This window comes from Elgaria multicarinata, chromosome 11 (assembly GCF_023053635.1).
Source record: "Elgaria multicarinata webbii isolate HBS135686 ecotype San Diego chromosome 11, rElgMul1.1.pri, whole genome shotgun sequence".
In the NCBI taxonomy this organism is placed as follows: domain Eukaryota; kingdom Metazoa; phylum Chordata; class Lepidosauria; order Squamata; family Anguidae; genus Elgaria; species Elgaria multicarinata.
Genome location: NC_086181.1, coordinates 38,045,071 through 38,064,856, shown reverse-complemented (window position 1 = coordinate 38,064,856; position 19,786 = coordinate 38,045,071). Strand labels below are relative to the sequence as shown.

At 42.5% G+C, this 19,786-nt stretch overlaps 1 protein-coding gene across 1 annotated transcript; it reads right to left on the bottom strand.

Moving 5' to 3' along the window:
• Positions 1–1,639: 1,639 nt before the first annotated feature.
• Positions 1,640–18,814, bottom strand: LOC134405764 (vomeronasal type-2 receptor 26-like). The gene is made up of 6 exons (XM_063137018.1): positions 18,639–18,814; positions 15,802–15,979; positions 11,542–12,393; positions 4,874–5,101; positions 4,252–4,378; positions 1,640–2,541 (listed from the first exon to the last, which is right to left on the bottom strand). Exons 1-6 carry the CDS (start codon positions 18,812–18,814, stop codon positions 1,640–1,642), a joined length of 2,463 nt encoding a protein of 820 aa, XP_062993088.1.
• Positions 18,815–19,786: the final 972 nt, after the last annotated feature.

The window sequence follows — 19,786 nt, the reverse complement described above, 5'->3', positions numbered from 1 at the left end:
AGCCAATGTGGTGTAGTGGTCAGAGTGCTGAACTAGGACTGGGGAGATCTGGGTTCTATTCCCCTTTGGCATGTAACTCATTGGGTAACTTTGGACCAGTCTCTGACTCTCAGCCTATTCTACCTCACAGAGTTGTTGTGAGGGGAAGGGGAAGAAGAATTCCACCTGGTGGCAGCAGTAAAGTCATTGGAAGAGAAGGGCAACCAGAATCAGGCACCCTGTTAGATCCGGGACCAATCTACCCCAAGCAGGATATTTCATTATGAATTTATTTATTTATTTATTTATTTATTACATTTTTATACCGCCCAATAGCCGAAGCTCTCTGGGCGGTTCACAAAAATTAAAATCATCATAAAACAACCAACAAGTTAAAAATACAAATACAAAATACAATATAAAAAGCACAACCAGGATAAAACCACTCAGCAAAATTGATATAAGGTTAAAATACAGAGTTAAAACAGTATAATTTAAATTTAAGTTAAAATTAAGTGTTAAAATACTGAGTGAATAAAAAGGTCTTCAGCTGGCGACGAAAGGAGTACAGTGTAGGCGCCAGGCGGACCTCTCTGGGGAGCTCATTCCACAACCGGGGTGCCACAGCGGAGAAACCAATATGAAAACAGGATATAAAACACAGAAGCCACACTACTGCTTTATAGTGGTACAGAAGTGGACAGACAACTGTTGGAGACCATGGCCACAGCTAGACCTAAGGTTTATCCTGGGATCATCCATGGCTCGCCCCTGCCTGAACACTGGATCCCCTGTGTGTCACCTAGATAAACAGGTTTGACCCATGGACGATCCAGGGATAAATCTTAGGTCTAGCTATGGCCCATGACACATCTACGCCAAGCAGGATATAACACTATGAAAGTGGTATGAAAGCAGTATATTGTATGTGTAATGGGCCCCAACACTTGTCAGTGCACTTCAATACCACTATAAAGCAGTAGCATGGATCCTGCTATTTATATAAAGCTTTCATACCACTTTCATAGTGCAATATCCTGCTTAGTGCAGATTAGGCCCTGGTCTCCTTCCACTCATTGATCAGAGTGTAGCTGGCCTTGTGACACCATCTGTCTTCTCTGCCTCCATCCCCATCCCTGTCTCCATCTTCTTTCTAACAAAACCCAGACTCCATTTCCCAGCCAACCACACAAATGAGGAATGACCAAGTATCTGAGAATCATAGGGCTCATCTACACCAAGCAGGATATTCCACTATGAAAGTGGTATGAAAGCAGTATATAAAAGGCAGGAGCCACACGACTGATGTGTAGTGGTATTGAAGTGCACTGACAACTGTTGGGGCCCATTGACACATACCATCTGTCAGGGATGCTTTAGGATGGATTCCTGCATTGAGCAGGGGGTTGGACGCGATGGCCTTGTAGGCCCCTTCCAACTCTGCTATTCTATGATTCTATGATATACGGCTTTGATAGTGTTATATCCTGCTTGGTGTAGATGTGTCATGGGCCCCAACATTTGTCAGTTCACTTCAGTACCACTATAAAGCAGTAGTGTGGCTCCCGCCTATTATATACCACTTTCATACCACTTTCATTGTTTAAATATCACATGATTACTTCCGGCTGATGTTAGAAATTAGTTTTAATTGACTTCTTCAATCATTCCTTCTTCTTAGCTGGTCTTTGTTGTTCAACTGGGGCCTCATTATGATAATATAACATTTTGGGAAGAAGACGCAAGCCAGCAAGCCAGCACCAGACGCTATAATGGAGAAAATCTCTACTGCCACCATGTATTTTCCCTTTGTACTGAGATAGGCTGGAACAAAAGTGAACCAAACACTGCAAAAGACCAACATGCTGAAGGTGATAAATTTGGCTTCATTAAAACTGTCTGGTAACTTCCTGGCTAGGAAGGCCACCGTGAAGCTGACAACGGCCAGGAATCCCATAAATCCCAGGACACCATAGAACATGATGGTTGACCCTTCATTACACTCCAGTACAATTACTTCAGGCATTGAGTGCATGTCAAGATCTGGGAATGGGGGAGATGTTGTCAGCCACACAGTACAAATAGTGACTTGTACAAGGAAGCAAGAAAGAATGATAGAAGATGCCAGTCTTTTCCCAATCCATTTCCTCATTCTGGACCCTGGCTTAGTGGCCATGAAAGCCAGAACTACAATGATGGTTTTGGCCAGCACACAGGAAACTGCCACTGAGAAGATGATGGCAAAAGCAGTTTGTCGAAGGAGACAAGTCATTGTCTCAGGTCGGCCAATGAACAGCAAAGCGGAAATGAAGGAGAGCAGGAGGGAGATGAGGAGAATGAGGGTGAGGTTCCGGTTGTTGGCTTTGACTATGGCTGTGTCCTTGTGCTTCATGAAGATGCCAAGCACCAAAGCTGTGATGAAATCAAAGCAAAGAGCAGAACTGGCCAAAGTGATCCCCAAAGGTTCTTCAAAAGACAAGAAAATGATCACTTTTGGAATGCACGAATCTTGTTCCGTGTTCGGATAGTGGTCGCGTGGACATAGAAAGCAGTCGTCCATATCTGAAAATTAAAACCCAGGTTTGAATATACAGCTCCCTAATATTTGAACTAAAATAACAATCTCTAATACCACAGAACCTGGAATGACAGAGGTTGGCTTTAAATAGGGCTGGGGTGGGGGAAATTGTAGACTTCTCATACCGCTACATTTTCAGTTTTTGATGTTCAGGAATGTTCAATGCATAATCCAGGTCTTTGTGGACCCAATTCATTAATGGAAGTTCAGTGCTATCATTGGATGTGCCTTGCTTGGAATCACACATTGGTGATTATGATTATTGTTATTGTTATTATTATTATTTACATTTCTATACCACAGCCTAGCCAAAGCCCCCTGTACTGTTTGCAAAAGATTAAAACATTAAAAAAAAGTTTTATCTATCATTCTGTTCCTTTCCATTTCCATATATATGCCCAGAGTTGTCTGTATGGTATTTAAATAAGGATAACATCCAGTGCATAGGTCTGTTCTGATCCACACATTAATCTGAGAAGTGAGATCAATTAATTTTTTTGAATAGGATTTTTGTATGAGTGTATATGGAGCAGTGCAAAATCTAGTTTTGATCCACACATTAGTCCAAGAAGTGCAGAACAGTTCATTGTTAACAGGAATTAGGTAGACCAATATTTAGAGTAGTGCAAAACTTAAATTCTGATACAGAGATCAGTCTGTGTTCAAATTCATTTCGGTATAGGAACCTGGTAAAAACTCATTCCAAAAGCATCCTTTCAATGGGAAGTGGGTCATGACCTCCCCCTAAGGTGTCAAAATTATAATTTCTGTCATTATTACTGTGATGACGATGATGATGATGATAATAATAATAATAATAATAATAATAATAATAATAATAATAATAATAATTTCTTACCCGCCTCTCCTTCTGGACCGAGGCGGGGAACAGCTATAATTTCTGTCATTATTACTGTGATGACGATGATGACGATGATGATGATAATAATAATAATAATAATAATAATAATAATTTCTTACCCGCCTCTCCTTCTGGACCGAGGCGGGGAACAGCATTGAATACAAAAATATAAAATACATAAAACTGATTAAAACATAAAACCACTATATTATTAAAATCCTAAAATCTTTTAAAACATTTTAAAATTTGACTGGATGTTGAACAAGAAGATGTTGAACAGAAGCACAAAAACATACCAGTTGTTATGTCAGGCTGTACCCTCATATCAGTAAACACCATTACTTCTACCATTTCATTGTGAACTGAGGAAGTGAATAACTGATGCCAGGTTTCAATACAGGGGAAATTAATTTCTCTAGTCTCAAATGCAAGGATAGCATATGAGGTATCCATGGTTTCCAATCAACTTCCAGATAATTATTTTTTGGGGTATTTCCTAAGGTGCCCTGTGCCCTGCCCTGCCAATTTATTTTTAATAACATTTTTCTTATTGGCAGATGGGATTCTTTCAAAAAAAAAAAATCTGTTGTTGCTGAGAACTGTAAGTTCCTATGAGTTGTTTGGTGTATTGGTGCTCAAACCCCACATTTGCTTTTTACCTAGTCTTTTGGACAGGCTACTTGTTCTTTGCCTTGCCTCCCATGGCAGCCATTTTGTGATGGTACCCAGGACAGTTTCTCAAATTGCCAAGTGTGTCCATGGTCCAAAAACGTTGCCTTGACCTGGTCCAATATCAAGATGCCTGATGAAGTGTATACGTGACATTACTGACCTGTCTGGTTGGAAATCTTTCCTAGTGGACACGGAAGGCAATCATAGCAGCAAAATGGCTTCCCTTCCTCCTTGGTCCTAGTGTAACCTGATTGGCAGTGGGCATTGCAGAGAGAAAGAGGCAGTGTCTGTCCACACATGAAAGACAATAAAGTTTTGTTGATGTTTCCTTTACATTTTGGAACTCCTCTACAATATGTTACCTACTGAATACATGTGCAATTAGGTAGTTGTCATTGAGAGAACTGTATGTTCTCTCTCTCCCTCTCCCTCTCTCCCTCCCTCTCTCTCTCACTCTAACTCTTTCAGCCTGTCTGTCTTACTTTTGCTGGGGCTTTGAATCCTCTCTGTGTTTCTCTCAGAACCAGCCAGAACTCTAAAGGAGTTATCCAAGTTGCAGAACCTACTTCACAACCCCACTGTAATCAAAGCCACCAGCCTCCATTGCCTATGCCCTACCATTACAAGCATGGTGAGGATTTGGGCTGGCCCCAAAGTTGTGATCCCAATGTCCTTCTCCTCAATTATTATACTCATGAGGGTGCTAGAGACAGAGCCATTTCAGTGAAACAGTTCTACAGCATTGGTGAACTGACTGATGGATACAGGAGCCTGGTCCCTACCTGGTTAAACCTGCTTGACCACATAATGGCTTCCTCACCAATGGTGAACATAGATCCTTGGGAAGCCGTAGCCTCTATCCGTCCAACTTTTGCTCTAAGAAAGGACTGGTTTGGGAACACGAGCCAGTTGATAACATCCAATCCCACTTCTAACTCTCCATTTTGGTTAAAGGATACTTGTTCCCCAGCACTGTTATTGAATGTGTTGCTTCTTATAAACTGGTTGAGCTAGCAAAGCAAAGAAAGAACAATTCATAAGGAGGTACAGAAGGATAATGATATTTCCCCACTTGAGGCATATGGACAATCCTATGAACCCTTTAAAAGCTTTAATCAGGCTATTGTGCAAGTAGCAATTAAGCCTTTAATGTTACTAGGCACTGCATCATCATCATCATCATCATCATCATCATCACCATCATCAGAATACATAATAATGGAACCAAAAAAAGACAAGAAAAAGAAGTACAGGACATGAAATCAGGACAGAACCTTTTCTTCAGACTTAATACCTAATGAAGATGCATTCCAAAGGAGGATAAGCCCGAAAAAATTGACCATTGATATTCATAAGACTCAAAAAAGGCTATTGCTCAGTAGCACCTAGGCTTTGCATGCAGGAGGTTCCAGATATGGCTGTGGAAGGTTCCTATCAGAAAACTTAGAGAATCTTTGTCAGTCAGCATAGTGGGCAATTGAAACAATGGACCAACCCAGTAGGCAGCCTTATGTGATAAATATTCCAACAATTATATGCTTAACTTTAGACCAGTTGCCTTTAATAATTATTAATAACAATAGAAAACAAGAAATGAATATGAAACACAAATTAAAATTGACGAGTTGTATTTTTACAGATGTTCATTAGAGGGAATATACAAATCAGTGTTTATACCGTACGTTCTTTCTCCTAACTGAAGGTATTTATAAATTCCACTTCTGTAATATTTATACATTTCAGTTCTTCCATCTCCAAGCAGTCTTGGATGGTACAGATTTTCTAGACTCATTTCAAACTGGGTTCAGAGCAGGATACGGAGTTGTGACTGCTATCGTCACCTTAGTGGATGATCTCCGCAGGAGTATTGGCAGGAGGAGTGTATCCCTGCTGGCACTTTTATTTATTTATTTATTTAAAGCATTTCTATAGCACCGCCTCACCATTTCTGGCATCGAGGCACTTTACAATAACATATAAAACAATTCCATTAAAACCCTCAACCCACATTAAGACAATCTTCCTCCAGGTATCTCATATCTTTCCAAGCAGGTGGATTTGATTCGATTATATTTGGAGTTGGCTTATGAAAAGTTAGGGTGTCCTCTAGCTCACCCTCAAACCATTAAAACCCTTAACCCCAAACCTCAAACCCACTTTTGGACCTCTCAGCAGCTTTCGATACCCTCGACCTTGGTATCCTTCTGGAATGCTTGAGGGGTTTGGGAAACTGGGGCACTGCACTCCAGTGGTTCCGGTCTTACCTCTCGGGTAGGTTCCAGATGGTGATGCTTGGGGATAGCTGCTCCTCAAAGAAGGGGCTGATGTATGGTGTACCACAAGGTGCCATCCTATCCCCAATTCAGTTCAACATCGACATTTATTTATTTATTTATTTATTACATTTCTATACCACCCAATAGCCGGAGCTCTCTGGGTGGTTCACAAAAATTAAAACAATTCAAAGTATAAAACAACAGTATAAAACCATAATATAAAATACAATATAAACATGAAACCACTACATGAAACCACTGGGAGGCATGATGTGGGGTGCTATCAGTATGCTGATGACACCCAAATATATTTCTCTATGCCTTCGACAACAGTGTCAGCTAAGGATAATGTGCCTCCTCTGAATGAATGCTTAGAAGCGGTAATGGGCTGGATGAGGAAAAACAAACTGAAGCTGGATCCAGTCAAGATGGAGGGCCCTAACGTGGGTTTGGAGGTGTGTCAACCAGTTCTGGGTGTGGTTACACTTCCCCTAAAAGACTGTGTTCGCAGCTTGGAGGTGCTTCTGGATCAGTCACTCCAAATGACAGCTCAGATAGATGTGACTGCCAGGAGTGCCTACTATCAGCTTTGGCTGATAAGCCAGCTGTGTCACTTCCAAGATTTATCTTCGAGGCTTGACTTTTGCAATGTGCTCTACATGGGGCTATCTTTGTGCCTAGTCCAGAAACTTCAACTTGTTCAAAATATGGCAGCCAGGTTGGTCATCGGTACACCTAAGGGTGACCATATTACCTACTTTAAAATCACTTCACTGGCTGCCAATTAGGGCTTTGCTAGACCTGCCGGGATAAGCTGGCAGGGAGGTGGGGCTACGGCACGCTAAGTTTAACGCGCGCTGCCCAGCCTCCTAGACGGCCGACCTGCAGGGACGACAGAAGCCCTGCAGTGTCGGCCATGTTTTTTTTTAAAAAAAGGGGCCATGTGGGGCCCGAAGCCACCGGAGAAGGTAAGGGGTTTTTTTTATTTAATCCATCCCATCCACCCCCTCGCCGTCTCCTTCGTCGCCCTCCGCCATCCACTCGTCGTCTCCTTCGTCGCCCTCCGCCCCCCCTCACCATCTCCTTCGTCGCCCTCTGCCATCCCCTCGTCGTCTCCTTCGTCGCCCTCCGCCATCTCCCCCCCCCGGATCACCCACCCCCTGGCACGATGGGCACAGCGCATCGTGCCAGGTCCGTGGCTTTTCGCGGCTCCTCGTAAGCGAGGAGCCGCGAAAAGCCATGGAACTCTCCACACTTTCCCCAGCCCCGGCCTGAGGCCGGAGCTGGGGGAAAAGGCGCGCCATAAGCGACTTCGCTTATGGCAGGTAAGACCAGGCCTCAGCGCGGCCTGTCTGTGGCGTCCCCTGTGCGTCATCTGGACGCACAGCAGGGAAGCCGGGTCAGAATGCGCGCTAAGGCCTCGTCTAAGAAGGCCCTTAGTTTCCGGGTGAAGTATAACATGTTGGTTATTACCTTTAAAGCCTTACATGGTTTGGGTCCAGGTTACTCAGGGATCGCCTTCTCCTATACAGTCCGCCCCGTGCACTCAAGTCCTCTGGGAAGGATTTACTCCAGTCAGCCACAACTAAGGGCTTTGCTAGACCTGCCGGGTTATCCCGGCAGGGAGGCGGGGCCAAGGCACACTAACGTTAGTGCGCCTCGCCCAGGGTTCCAGACGTCGGACGCGCAGGGACGTCGGATCCCTGCGGCGTCCACCATTTATTTATTTTTTTAAAGGGGCCGGGTGCGGCCCGAAGACGGCAGACTGGTAAGTCCTTTTTTGTGTGTTTTTTTTACCGGGGGGGGGGGGAGTATGGCAGGGTGGGTGGCAAGGGGGGGCGGGTGAGATCGCGCCGCCGCTGCCCGAGCAAGCAGGCGAGCGGCGCTTGCCCGGGCAATGCCGCCCCATGCCAGGCATTGCCCGGGCAAGCGCCGCTCGCCTGCTTGCTCGGGCGGGTGGCGGCACGCGGCGCGATTTCACCCGCCCCCCCTTGCCACCCACCCTGCCATCCTTCCCCCTCCCCTCTTTCCCCCCCTGGGCCGATGGGCACAGTGCTTGTATGAGCGCTGTGCCAGGTCTGCGGCTTTTCGCGGCTACTCACGAGTAAGCGAGTAGCCGCAAAAAGCCTCGGAAGTCACTACACTTCCCCCAGCCCCGGCCTGAGGCTGGAGCTTGGGAAAAGGCGCGCCATAAGCGAATTCGCTTATGGCGCATTAGACCAGGCCTCAGCGCGGCCTGCCGCCAGATTCCCCTGTGCTTCATGTGGACACACAGCAGGGAAACCGGGTCTGAAGGCGCGCTAAGGCCTCATCTAGGAAGGCCCTAAGCTGGCAACTGTTACCCAGAGGACATTTTCTTCTGCCGCCCCCATGCTCTCTCTGAGAATGCTCTCTCTTTCCACAAAAAGGAAAGGCACAGAAGGAACACAAAAGAAGGATCTCCACCCTGTGGTCAGAATATGAAAGGCGAGTCAAACTTTTCAGTGAACTATTTTGAGAAATATAGTATGGTTACTGAAGAAGGAATCTGAAACGTTGTTAAATCTCCGGAATCTACATTTTTCCATAGTATTTTCAGTCCACCAGGTTCTATCACAGTGACATGTAAGACTTTTACCTGTAGCAGCTTACCAATCCACATTGATGATATAGGGGTGTTTAAGAACGAATAACCTGAATACTTGGATTACCTCATGGGTTTGGCTCAGAGGCACTTATATCAATTAACATACTATATATCATTTTATTGCCTGGGTTTACATGCATTATTCTGTCGTATCATGTTATGTGTGGTATTCATGCATTAGATCAGTACATGTAATGTGTGATTTTTGTTATATTGACGTATTCAACTTTATATATTACTATATAGGCATGTTACAACTTGGATGTGTATTTGGGTGTTAATTATAGTGTTATACTTAGTTACACCTTTGTTATGCTCACCTTGATTATTCCTCTAAAATAGATGATTTGCAACAATGCAGATGTAATTGCAGTGGCATTTACACCACAATAGAACCTTCCTTTGACTCTCCTTTCATATTCTGACCACAGGGTGGAGATCCTTCTTTTGTGTTCCTTTTATGCTCTCTGAGACCATAGCTAGACCTAAGGTTTATCCCTGGATCGTCCAGGGGTCAAACCTGTTCATCTAGGTGACACACAAGGGATCCAGTGCTCAGGCGGGGGTGAACCCTGGATGATCCCAGGATAAACCCTAGGTCTAGCTGTGGCCTGAGTTTAAGACAGCCGTAAAAACTACTGTCTTCCATTAGGCCTATCCGGGGTGGGTGGGAATCTACACTACTGCTTTAAAGTGCTTTATAACAGTTTTGACAACTGTTGGGACCCAGGACACACTGCATATACAGTTTTAAAAACGTTCTCAAAGTGCTTTAAAGCACTTTAAAAGCAATAGTGTAGATCCCCCACAGATGAATTTTAAATCTAAGAATTTTAAGACGCTGTGATTGTTATTTTAATATTGTATTGGTTTCATATGTTCTTTTAACTAATTTTATGTATTATATTTTATTTAGTGTTGTTCCCTGCCTTGATCCACAGGGAGAGGTGGGTAATAAATAAATACATTAATAATAATAATAATAATAATAATAATAATAATAATAATAATAATAATTACAAAATATTTTAACACATTTATACTACATTACTCTGTACAGCACCATGTACACTGATGGTGCTATATAAATAAATAATAATAATAATAATAATTACTGAGTACTTCTCATTTCAAGCATGGTTATCCACCAATGGATCTTCAAGAGCAGCTGCCTGCAATTAAAGTGTTAGGAGTGATTTAACAGACTAACTACTATCTTATGCTGCTGTGTACTCCACTTTGACAGTTTGGCATTCATCATTGTATTTATATGTTCATAGTAATTGTTCAGTGTGTCATAAATAGTTGTCACTTACCACAGTAGCCGTTACAAAAATGGCGTAATGTGCTCCAATCATGTGGCTCCCGCAAGCAAATGTTTGGCTTTATTCTACACTATCTGAAGCTTCCGAACTGTCTCCAAAAGCATGCCCACATAGCATATTAAAGTAGTCTAATCAGGAGGTAACTGGATCATGAGTGTTGGTGCTCAGGTCTGCTATCTCCAGATATGGTAACCCCTGCAAATCAGTCAAAGCTGGAAAAAGGCACTTCTGGCTACTAATGCCATCTGTGCTTGACTGATAGCACTATTTCCAGGAGAACTTAGTGGTTATGGTTGAGAACCTAATTCACCCTAGATGACAAAGTAGTGGAAGTAGAACAGGAGTTCCCAAGCACCACCTTCTGGGTTCCCCCTTGAACAAAAACCTGGAACCATGGCAACAAACCCTCCAGCCAGGCAATTCAGAAGGATACCATGGTTGAAGGTATTGAATGCCACTGAGAGGTCCAAGGGGACAAATGGGGTTGTACTCACCCCACTCCATTCCTCAGCATAAGTCACTAAACAGGATGAACAAGGGCTCATCTACAGCAAGCAGATATTCCACTACGAAAGTGGTATGAAAGCAGTATATAAAAGGTAAGAGCCACGCTACTGCTTTATAGCTGTTTTGAAGTGCACTGACAACTTTTGGGACCCATCGAAACATTACATATTCCACTTTCATACCACTTTCATAGTGTTATATCCTGCTTGGTGTAGATGTGTCATGGGCCTCAACAGTTGTCAGTGCACTTCAATATCACTATAAAGCAATAGTGTGGCTCCTGCCTTTTATAAACCGCTTTCATACCAGTTTCATACCGGAATATCCTGCTTGGTGGTGATGAGCCCCAAGGCTGTTTCAGTGCTGACCTCTTTCAGGGTAAGTACCACAGCATGTGGGGTGGGGTGGGGTTAATGCCTTTCCTTGCAATAACATAGAAGGAAAGCTCTCACTGGCACCTCCCATAGGTGAGAGGAAAGGTTTAAGCCATCATCCGTTGTGCCATACTCCCAATACTGCTTAGGACTCCTAGCAGCTGCTTTTTAAAATGTTTAAAAGAGTCATCAACTCTAAGTGACATCTGTAATGTCAAGTACAATCTGACACTTAGATGGTAAGAAGCCTTGATAGAAAGATAATTTGCTACGCAGTCTGAACCTTCTTTCTCTTTCCACATATAAGGTGAAAAGTCCAAATTTGTGTGCTCAGAACATTACCTTCCATGGTTCTTCATGCAGAAGCTTCAGTCTTCTTTCATCCGCTATTGCTCTGTGTTTGCTTTTATAGGAATGCATGGCGTGCAAAGCATGTGCCACAGCATAAACTGCATTGTAGATGCTATAGCTGTGGCCAGTCAAGCTCATTTCAAACACAGAAGTAGGAAGAGTTTCCAGCTTCTCCTCCCCAGTGCAGATGGTCTCAACTTCCTGCCCTATGATGGAATTCGGGAAGGAACATTCAAATGCCTCTTCCCAGAAGACCCTGATGAAGCCATCTTCTTTTTCCAAAGTAGGGTTTCTCATTTGAAGAAATTTCTTGAATCCCAACACCTCCTTTGAGTGAATTGTGAATGACAGAGCACCATGGAGAAATTCTATATCCCAACTTCTTTGAAAGGGAAGTGAGGTGAAATCTATCTGGAATGTCAAAACCCAGACTTTTTTCATTCGTATATCATCATATTGTGAGAAGGCAGGAAACATTCTCAAACCTATGATGATCTCAATTTCTCCATTAACTAACACTACATTAGCAGTGCTTCTCAAAACAACATTCTGTGTTTCAATCCCTTCTGTAACCATATCAGTAATGTCACTGCTAAAAGTAACTACTGGGAATTTTTCAATGAAATCCAAGCAGATACCTCTCTGGGAAAACATGGGAACCATGTTGTGCACAAACCTCTCTCCATTGTCATTACTCATAGTCATTATCCCAATCCACGTCCATCCAAAGTGCAACAGCAACTGGAGAATACCATAATTTTGAATATCTACATTTGGTAACATCTGGTGGTTGAAAACAGCCTGGTTTTTATTATTAATCTCTGGAGTAGAGCCATACAGGAGCTAAGAAACATAAATAACAATGAGGGAAGAAGAAGAGAATTTTTCACCTCTCAATTGCAGCCTCAAAACATAAATTAAGATCTAGTAAAGATTTCAAATTTTGTCCCAGTAGCTTTCCAATTTTTGCTTATTTCCTCTGAAGCTGACGGAATTCCAATGGACCAGGCAGCGTGACCTCAGGCCTGGCCCAAAATCCTAATCCAGCCCAGTGGAATTGTAGATGACTACACCACAGGGGATTTTAAGCATTTTTTTTCAGCTGCACAAAAGCTCTGTCAGACACACAGAACCAAGCCAAACACATTAGGTTTAATCCCACATACCTGTTTCCCTCGAATTATCCTCTACAGCATAAAGCTGTTGCGGTGAGTGGAGTGTGGAAATAACGAGGCGACACAAGTGTTTGGATATAAAACTGGGCCACATTTATTAAACGTAACTGCAGAAGGGTGAACCTAAGTGGTCATCTCCTCTAAAACGGCTAGAAGCCGTGTTCTCTTGGGTGAAACATTCCTGCCCATAGGGTGGCGCGAAACGTTCCACCACCCCTTGGCTCCCCCTTTTGGGGTGGGAGACCTTCCGGTGTCACCCCTCCCCATGACGTAAGTCTGCGGGTGAGTGAGAAAGGTCGGTCTCAAGGGTAACCCTTATCTCCCCAGCTGGACCGTAGGGTTCGCAGCTGTTGAGCCTCAGATGTTTACCCATCACAGTTAAGTGCCGTGGAATGCTCACCAGCCCTAACCATGTGGAGATCTCCGCTTCCCTGCCAACCAATGTGACCAAAACAGAGAACACCAACCAACCTATTTACAGCAACCTAGCCTGTCTTGCAGTGTGAAGTAGGCGAAAAAACTTATAACCTTAACGGTAGGTTGTAAGTAAAAAATTCCTACTTGGCCTCCTAGTGACAACCGATAAACCACACTACCTACAGGGAAGGGCGGGAGGGAGCCGTTTTAATCAGAAGAGGAGGGGAGGGGTGCATTTCCCAGTTAAATAACCTTGGAAACCCCTCCCCTCCTGAGTGGCACGATGCAAGGCCGTCCAATTGATGGCCTCCACGCCTCGTCTAACCACCCCCACCCGCAATGGCCTCACCACACCCAAGCTGCGCTGGGTGTTTTTTGTAAGGCTTTTGTTGTTGTTCTTGTTGTTGCAACGCTCCTAAGTTCCTTTGCATACCAGGAGGAGTATGCAAAGGCAGAGAAATGTAAAAAAGCATTTAAAACGTCAATGGATGACCCAATCCGATTCAAATTTGGTATGCTTAAAGCCCTCCTTAATGTCTATTACTGTGCCAATTTTGATGTCTTTATCTTTAAAACTTACGCAGATGTAAGCATTTGTTTAATTTTTCTTTAAGCGTATCAAATCCTGCTCCTGCACCCCCAGTGGCCGCTCGGAAAACAACAATAAATGATTCACTCCAAAAGTAGTACCAAAATAGGTAGGTTCTTTTGCCTTTGAAGCACAATTAAAGCAGGATGCATGGGAGTACTTCACAGTCAAAGCCGATTATAAACTGGAAAATATAGGAGTCCTTTACACGCAATTCACAGTGATTGCACAGTATAACCTTGGTGTGATGAAGCTCATTATTTCTCTTTCATGACTTGCAGATTATAACCAACACTAGTATCACCTTAAACTTAAAGTAAGATTGACAGGGTCATAAGGATACCCAAAAGGATGACAGACCAAGGGAAGTACACCACTGGTTGTCACCCACAGCCTCCAGTTGAAAGCAATGCAACGGATCATCAGTGGACTCCAACCCATCATCAGAATAGACACTACTCTCACACAAACCTTAGGATACAGGCCAGTCCTGGCCTACAGACAACCTCCCAACCTGAAGCAGAAGCTAACCAGCAATAGTACACAGGACAGAGACTGAGGCCTTAGCTAGACCTAAGGTTTATCCCGGGATCATCCCGGGGTCGTCCCTGCCTGCTCCCGGGTTATCCAGTGTGTCATTTAAATGAACAGGGATGACCCCGGGATGATCCCGGGATAAACCTTAGGTCTAGCTAAGGCCTCAGACAGATGAACCAGACTATGAAATAGATTCTTGTGCCAACCCTGCCCCTACATCTATTCAGGCAACACTGTCACAGGACACAACATCAGTCACACCATCAAGGGCTCTTTCACCTGCATCCTTATATAATTTTTGTTACATGCCATCCCTGACTTTGTCTTCTGTTGAGTTCTTAATGAACACATACACATAACACAAAACACGTGTCTTATTTTTAACCACTTTTTCCAAATGCAGATTTTTCCCAACTTCACATTTTGTGTCCAACTGCACACTAAAAGCCCTAGACTACACACCCTTTCCCTAGCTCACTCCCACTTTCCATAACCTCCAATCGTTTGGTCATTTCCAAAAATTCTCTGCATTCTCCCCACATTCTAAGATGTTGAAATTATTCCCTTATGACTTATTTCCTGGCAGTAAGAGTTTTAAGCTAAAACATTCAGAGGTTTTGTCTATTGTGGCCCTGCCTCATTGGCCTTTTGCCCCACTTACCGCCAGAATGCAGCCCTCGAAAGCTTCTTAGAAATGGAATCGAGGTGTCAAGCTCAGAAAGGTTCAGCATCCTTACTATACTCCAATTTTGCATGTTTAGATATGGGTAGAGGGCATTACTTATTTGGAAGATTAGAAATGTAGTAAATAATACTCCAAAAACTGACAGTTTTGTTCCCAGGAGGGACAACTGTTGGTTCTCCAACAGCTTCACTTTATATAGGAAAAGAAGAAGAATCAGGCCAGTCTTGTTGACACTGATGGAAACTGGCTCTCCAGGGTTTCACGCAGGATTATTGAAGTGCACTGACAACTGTTGGAGCCCATTGACACATACTACATACAGCCGTCATACTACTTTCATACTGTTGTAGCCTGCTTGGTGTGGATGTGTCATGGCCCCAATAATTGTCAGTGTACTTCAGTACCACGATAAAGCAGTAATGTAGATCCTGCAGAGCACTTCAATGCTACTGTACAGCAGTAGTGTGGCTCCTGCCTTTTATGTACCCCTCTCATTAATGCATTCATAGTGGAATATCCTGTTTGTTGTAGATGAGTCCCTACTTGGAGAGGCCAGATATTTAAACTGAAAACTTCTGCATGCAAAGAGAGTGACAGTTGGTTCGTCTTTGTAATTACTGTAGTTTTCAGAATGCCATCAAGGGCAGAGCCACATATGGAAAAAGACTATTTATAAATAGTCAAATGGGAGGTTATGGGAGCACACATAAAAATGGCAATATGTCAACGCAATTTATTTCAGTCACAACACTTTCCATTTCCATCTCCAAACCACAAAACAACATCTAAAAGTAAAGGGAATGTGTGAATGTTTTCTTAAACTTCCATGTTCCATGTATACATCATACCTGTGGAATCTTGTAGATGCACAATATGGTTGCCATGTGGAGGCAGACTTCAGAGTTATGTCCTCCGATGACTGCTACGGGATTACTTTGGATGTCACACTTGTAGTTTGGGACAAATCTGCCCTTGGTCGAGAAGAGTTCCAGTGAAGCACGATAGGTCCAACTTGGACTGAAATGGCTATTGTAGATATCGAAGCCTACAGTGACATTGCATAAAATCATGGGATTGTCATTTATCTCCTTTATGGCAAATGTCAAGGCCAGGATATGCTGGTAGATCTGAGTCATATACCTGAAATGAGAGTTACATGCTGTGTTAGTGCATTTGGTTAAAAATACTCTGTAACAAAACTAAAGGTTGATGCAGTGGATTGCAAAGCCATTAGAGTAGACCTATTGAAATCAGTAGAATTTAAGTTAAACAAGACTAACCTAACTCCCATTGATTTCACTGGGTTTCCTCTAAGTATGACTAAATATGGCCACAATCCCACAACTGTTGAACTACTAGAAATTGGCATTGCTAATCAGAACATCATCTATCTAAACCGCAATGAGAAATGAATCCAGCCACCTTCAATATCAATAAACTGAAACACAGTAATAAAAATACTGAATTAGAAATACTTTGAGGGAAACTAGACATGGCATTATTCATGTGGATTAGCTTCCTGTGTGTGTTGAGGGAGCTTTCACAAATTGTTCCCACCATGGTCCAGTTCCCATTAGTCTCAGTGGGTGCTTCCCTCCCATTGAAAAATACAGGCACTGAAGGAAGGATACTGATTGGGAATACAGGTGGAGATATTAACGACCCCCTTCCATACCATGACTTGATCCATATCCCTCCCATGTCAACTATTACCACCCCCCCCAAAAAAAATTAAGCTTACGAAACCAAACATATGAATAACTTCATTTTTTGTTTATTTAATTTTTTTCCAGCACTCCACCCCACAAAGAACCTTGTAAAATGAGATACCCTGATCAGTAAAATGCATAAAACAAGGGCCATGTTGGATCAGAGCAAGGGTCCATCCAGTCCAACATTCTCCTCACACATTGGCCAACCAGCTGTCAACCAGGAAGCCACAAGCAGGACACAGGTGCAACAGCCCCCTCCTGCCCATGTTCCCCAGAAACTGGTGTATATAGGCTTACTGATACTGGATGTGTACATTGGCTCATTGCCTCTGATGACTGGAGGTGGCACATAGCCATCAGGACTAGTAGCCATTGATAACCTTCTCATTCAGGAATTCCTCTAATCCCCTTTTAAAACAGTCCAAATTGGTGGTCATCACCACTATCACCTGATGGTGCCTATCCACCATTAGCACCTGAAAAACAGTCTGAACAAGCAGGTCACCTTGTCACAGTCACTATGGTGAGATGTACTGTGTTTCTCTTTAGATCATAATAATTATTTTAATCTATACATATCAAACAGCACATGCAAAGTTCATGCAAATCACTCTTCCCCACCTTTTTTGGTGATCCATTTTCTCTCTATTTTTCCCTCTCACACTTTCTTTCTCTCTCTTGGGAAAATCATAAATGGTCAAGCTAAGCTAATGGAAATCAATAGAGCACTCCCCAAATCTGCCTCATATATAATTAGACTAGTTCTTTACTGGGCAATCCCACGTACATGTTTTTTTTTTATTTATTTAGAGAAAATGCTTATATTTGTATGGCTAAGGAACACTCTGCCAATATAACTCGGAGTTCCACAAGTTGATCCTTTTTGACTATCACTAATTCTGCTGGACAACTTTAAAGTCTCCCAGTAGCTGAATAATAATAATAATAATAATAATAATAATAATAATAATAATAATAAATTTCTCACCCTCCTCTCCCTCTGGATCGAGGCGGGGAACAACATTAAATACTACAATACAATATATAAAACTGGTTAAAAGAGCAATATTTATCAAAGGCTTAAGGCATGAATAGGCACCAACACTAGAGACCAGACAAACTATTAAACCAGTATTTTTCTAAAGGGATATTTTATACAGAAGGTGTTACTAATATTTACTTTGGGGTTTTGAGAACACTGCTTACTGACAATTCTTAAGGGTTGAAGATAAGCTTTTGCTGATAAAAATCTCATTATTATTATTATTATTATTATTATTATTATTATTATTCCTCAGGACAAATTCTGTAAACCTCCAATCCAGCCAAATACACTCTCAGCCAGGTCCAGGTTTTGGATACAAACTTCCTCTGACACCAAACCTTTTCCTGTGGTCATACTAGATGCTTGGTCAGGTGACCTAGGTGTTGTTGTTTTATGCTGGCTTACGTAACCTTCCTCTGGCAAGATTCTAGGGAAGCCTCTTGGCATAAAGCATCCACCTGCTCACTATTACCATAACAATACAAACTTTATTTGTGTAGCAAAAGCCTTTACAAAGAAACAAGACATGTAGAAACAAAAGTAAAATACACGTCACTTTAAAATAATGTTAAAACCCAACTGTAACGGCTTACACGTCAATACAGATCAGCTTATCGCAAATTTTTCTCCTTAAAATTGCTGCTCTGATGGTAAACCGGGCCACCAATTCAGAAACCGTCCCCCAGTAAGAAGTTAATGAAATACCCATCAAAACTGCCTAATGGCAGATTTAAGTCCCTGAACTAGTCATTATTTTCATCAGTTTCATATGGTTATTCCAAAAAGAAAGAGCAGCATAACATCCGGACCTCAGCTATTCACTTCCTCAGATTAGTCCTTCTAAAACACATCACCAATCAGGAGACTTTTTCCCTCTCTGACTACCACAGATGCCCCCTTATTTTATTTTATTTTATTTTAATCTTACATCATGTCTTCAAAGAGCTCATTAGAGGGAAGTTTGCTGAAGGTGATTGGCTTTGAAAGTATGTAGATTTGAGACAAAATGCCAGCAATGATGAGGTCTCCAGACTGGTAATATTTATGGAGAACAGGAAGAGGGTCACTGATACTGCATTTGATGTTAGGAATCTTGCACCCCATCTGAGGCAAAAGCACTAAAAATACTAACTCTGACTTGCTTGATATTGTTACTTTTTTCTACCAATCAGGTCAACCCACATTCAACTTTAATGGCCACTGAGTTAATGGGTGGACCTGGCTGTGCATTAAAATATCTCAGGGATCAAACAGACAGAACTCTGACTATCTCCAACCCCAGGTTAGAATGGTACAGGGGATATTAATAACATCCTTGCATCTTGGTTCATAGTTTTGCTGGTGCTTACTGCAGTTTCCGTGGGTGTTGAAGATGAAGTAATCATGGTTAATTTGATAGTTAAAGAGGAGATAATTACCTGTTTAGAATTGTTCATGTAATGCTAGAGAGCAAAAGATGTTTATCACATCCCAGCAGAAGTCTTCTCTAGTTCTCCTTGCGGGGACAGGAAGAGACACAGAGGCCTACCAAAGAATTACCTGTAAAGAGGCACTTTTTTTCCAAGGCCTTTATTTTTACATGACATAAATATTGCCTATTAATTAAAGAAAACGAATAATTCACAATCAAAGCAGAAATCCTACTTATGTAGTAACAACTATGGCAACGGTGCAGAACCTCTATCTGTTTCAGTGCCAACCTGAATTTTGAAGAAAGGCCAAATTTACACCAAGCAGGATATAGTGCCGTGGAAGTGGTATGAAAGTGGAATATGGTGGCAGGATCTCCACTACTGCTTTATAGTGGGATTGAAGTGCACTGACAACTGTTGGGGCTCAGGACACATCCCATATACCGCTTTCATACCACTTTCATAGTGTTATATCCTGCTTGACGTAGATGTGTCATGGGCCCCAACAGTTGTTAGTGAACTTCAGTACCACAAAAAAGCAGTAGTGGAGATCCTGCCAAAGTCTCAGGGGCAGCATTCTAGATGTTGGAGTGTTGAACACAAAAGGGAGCAAAGAAATGCTAAAAGAACCAGCATATTTTTGTATCCAGCAGGGATCTGCTCT

Bases quoted from the DNA above. Each gene is read 5' to 3' on its own strand.
- LOC134405764 (XM_063137018.1), bottom strand. From the start codon at position 18,814: ATGGGGTGCAAGATTCCTAACATCAAATGCAGTATCAGTGACCCTCTT. The intron at 12,394-15,801 runs GTATGATGTATA...TATGTTTCTTAG, and splicing joins GCATCTACAAGATTCCACAG to CTCCTGTATGGCTCTACTCC. The intron at 2,542-4,251 runs GTCAGTAATGTC...TTTAATTTTCAG, and splicing joins AAAGATTTCCAACCAGACAG to ATATGGACGACTGCTTTCTA.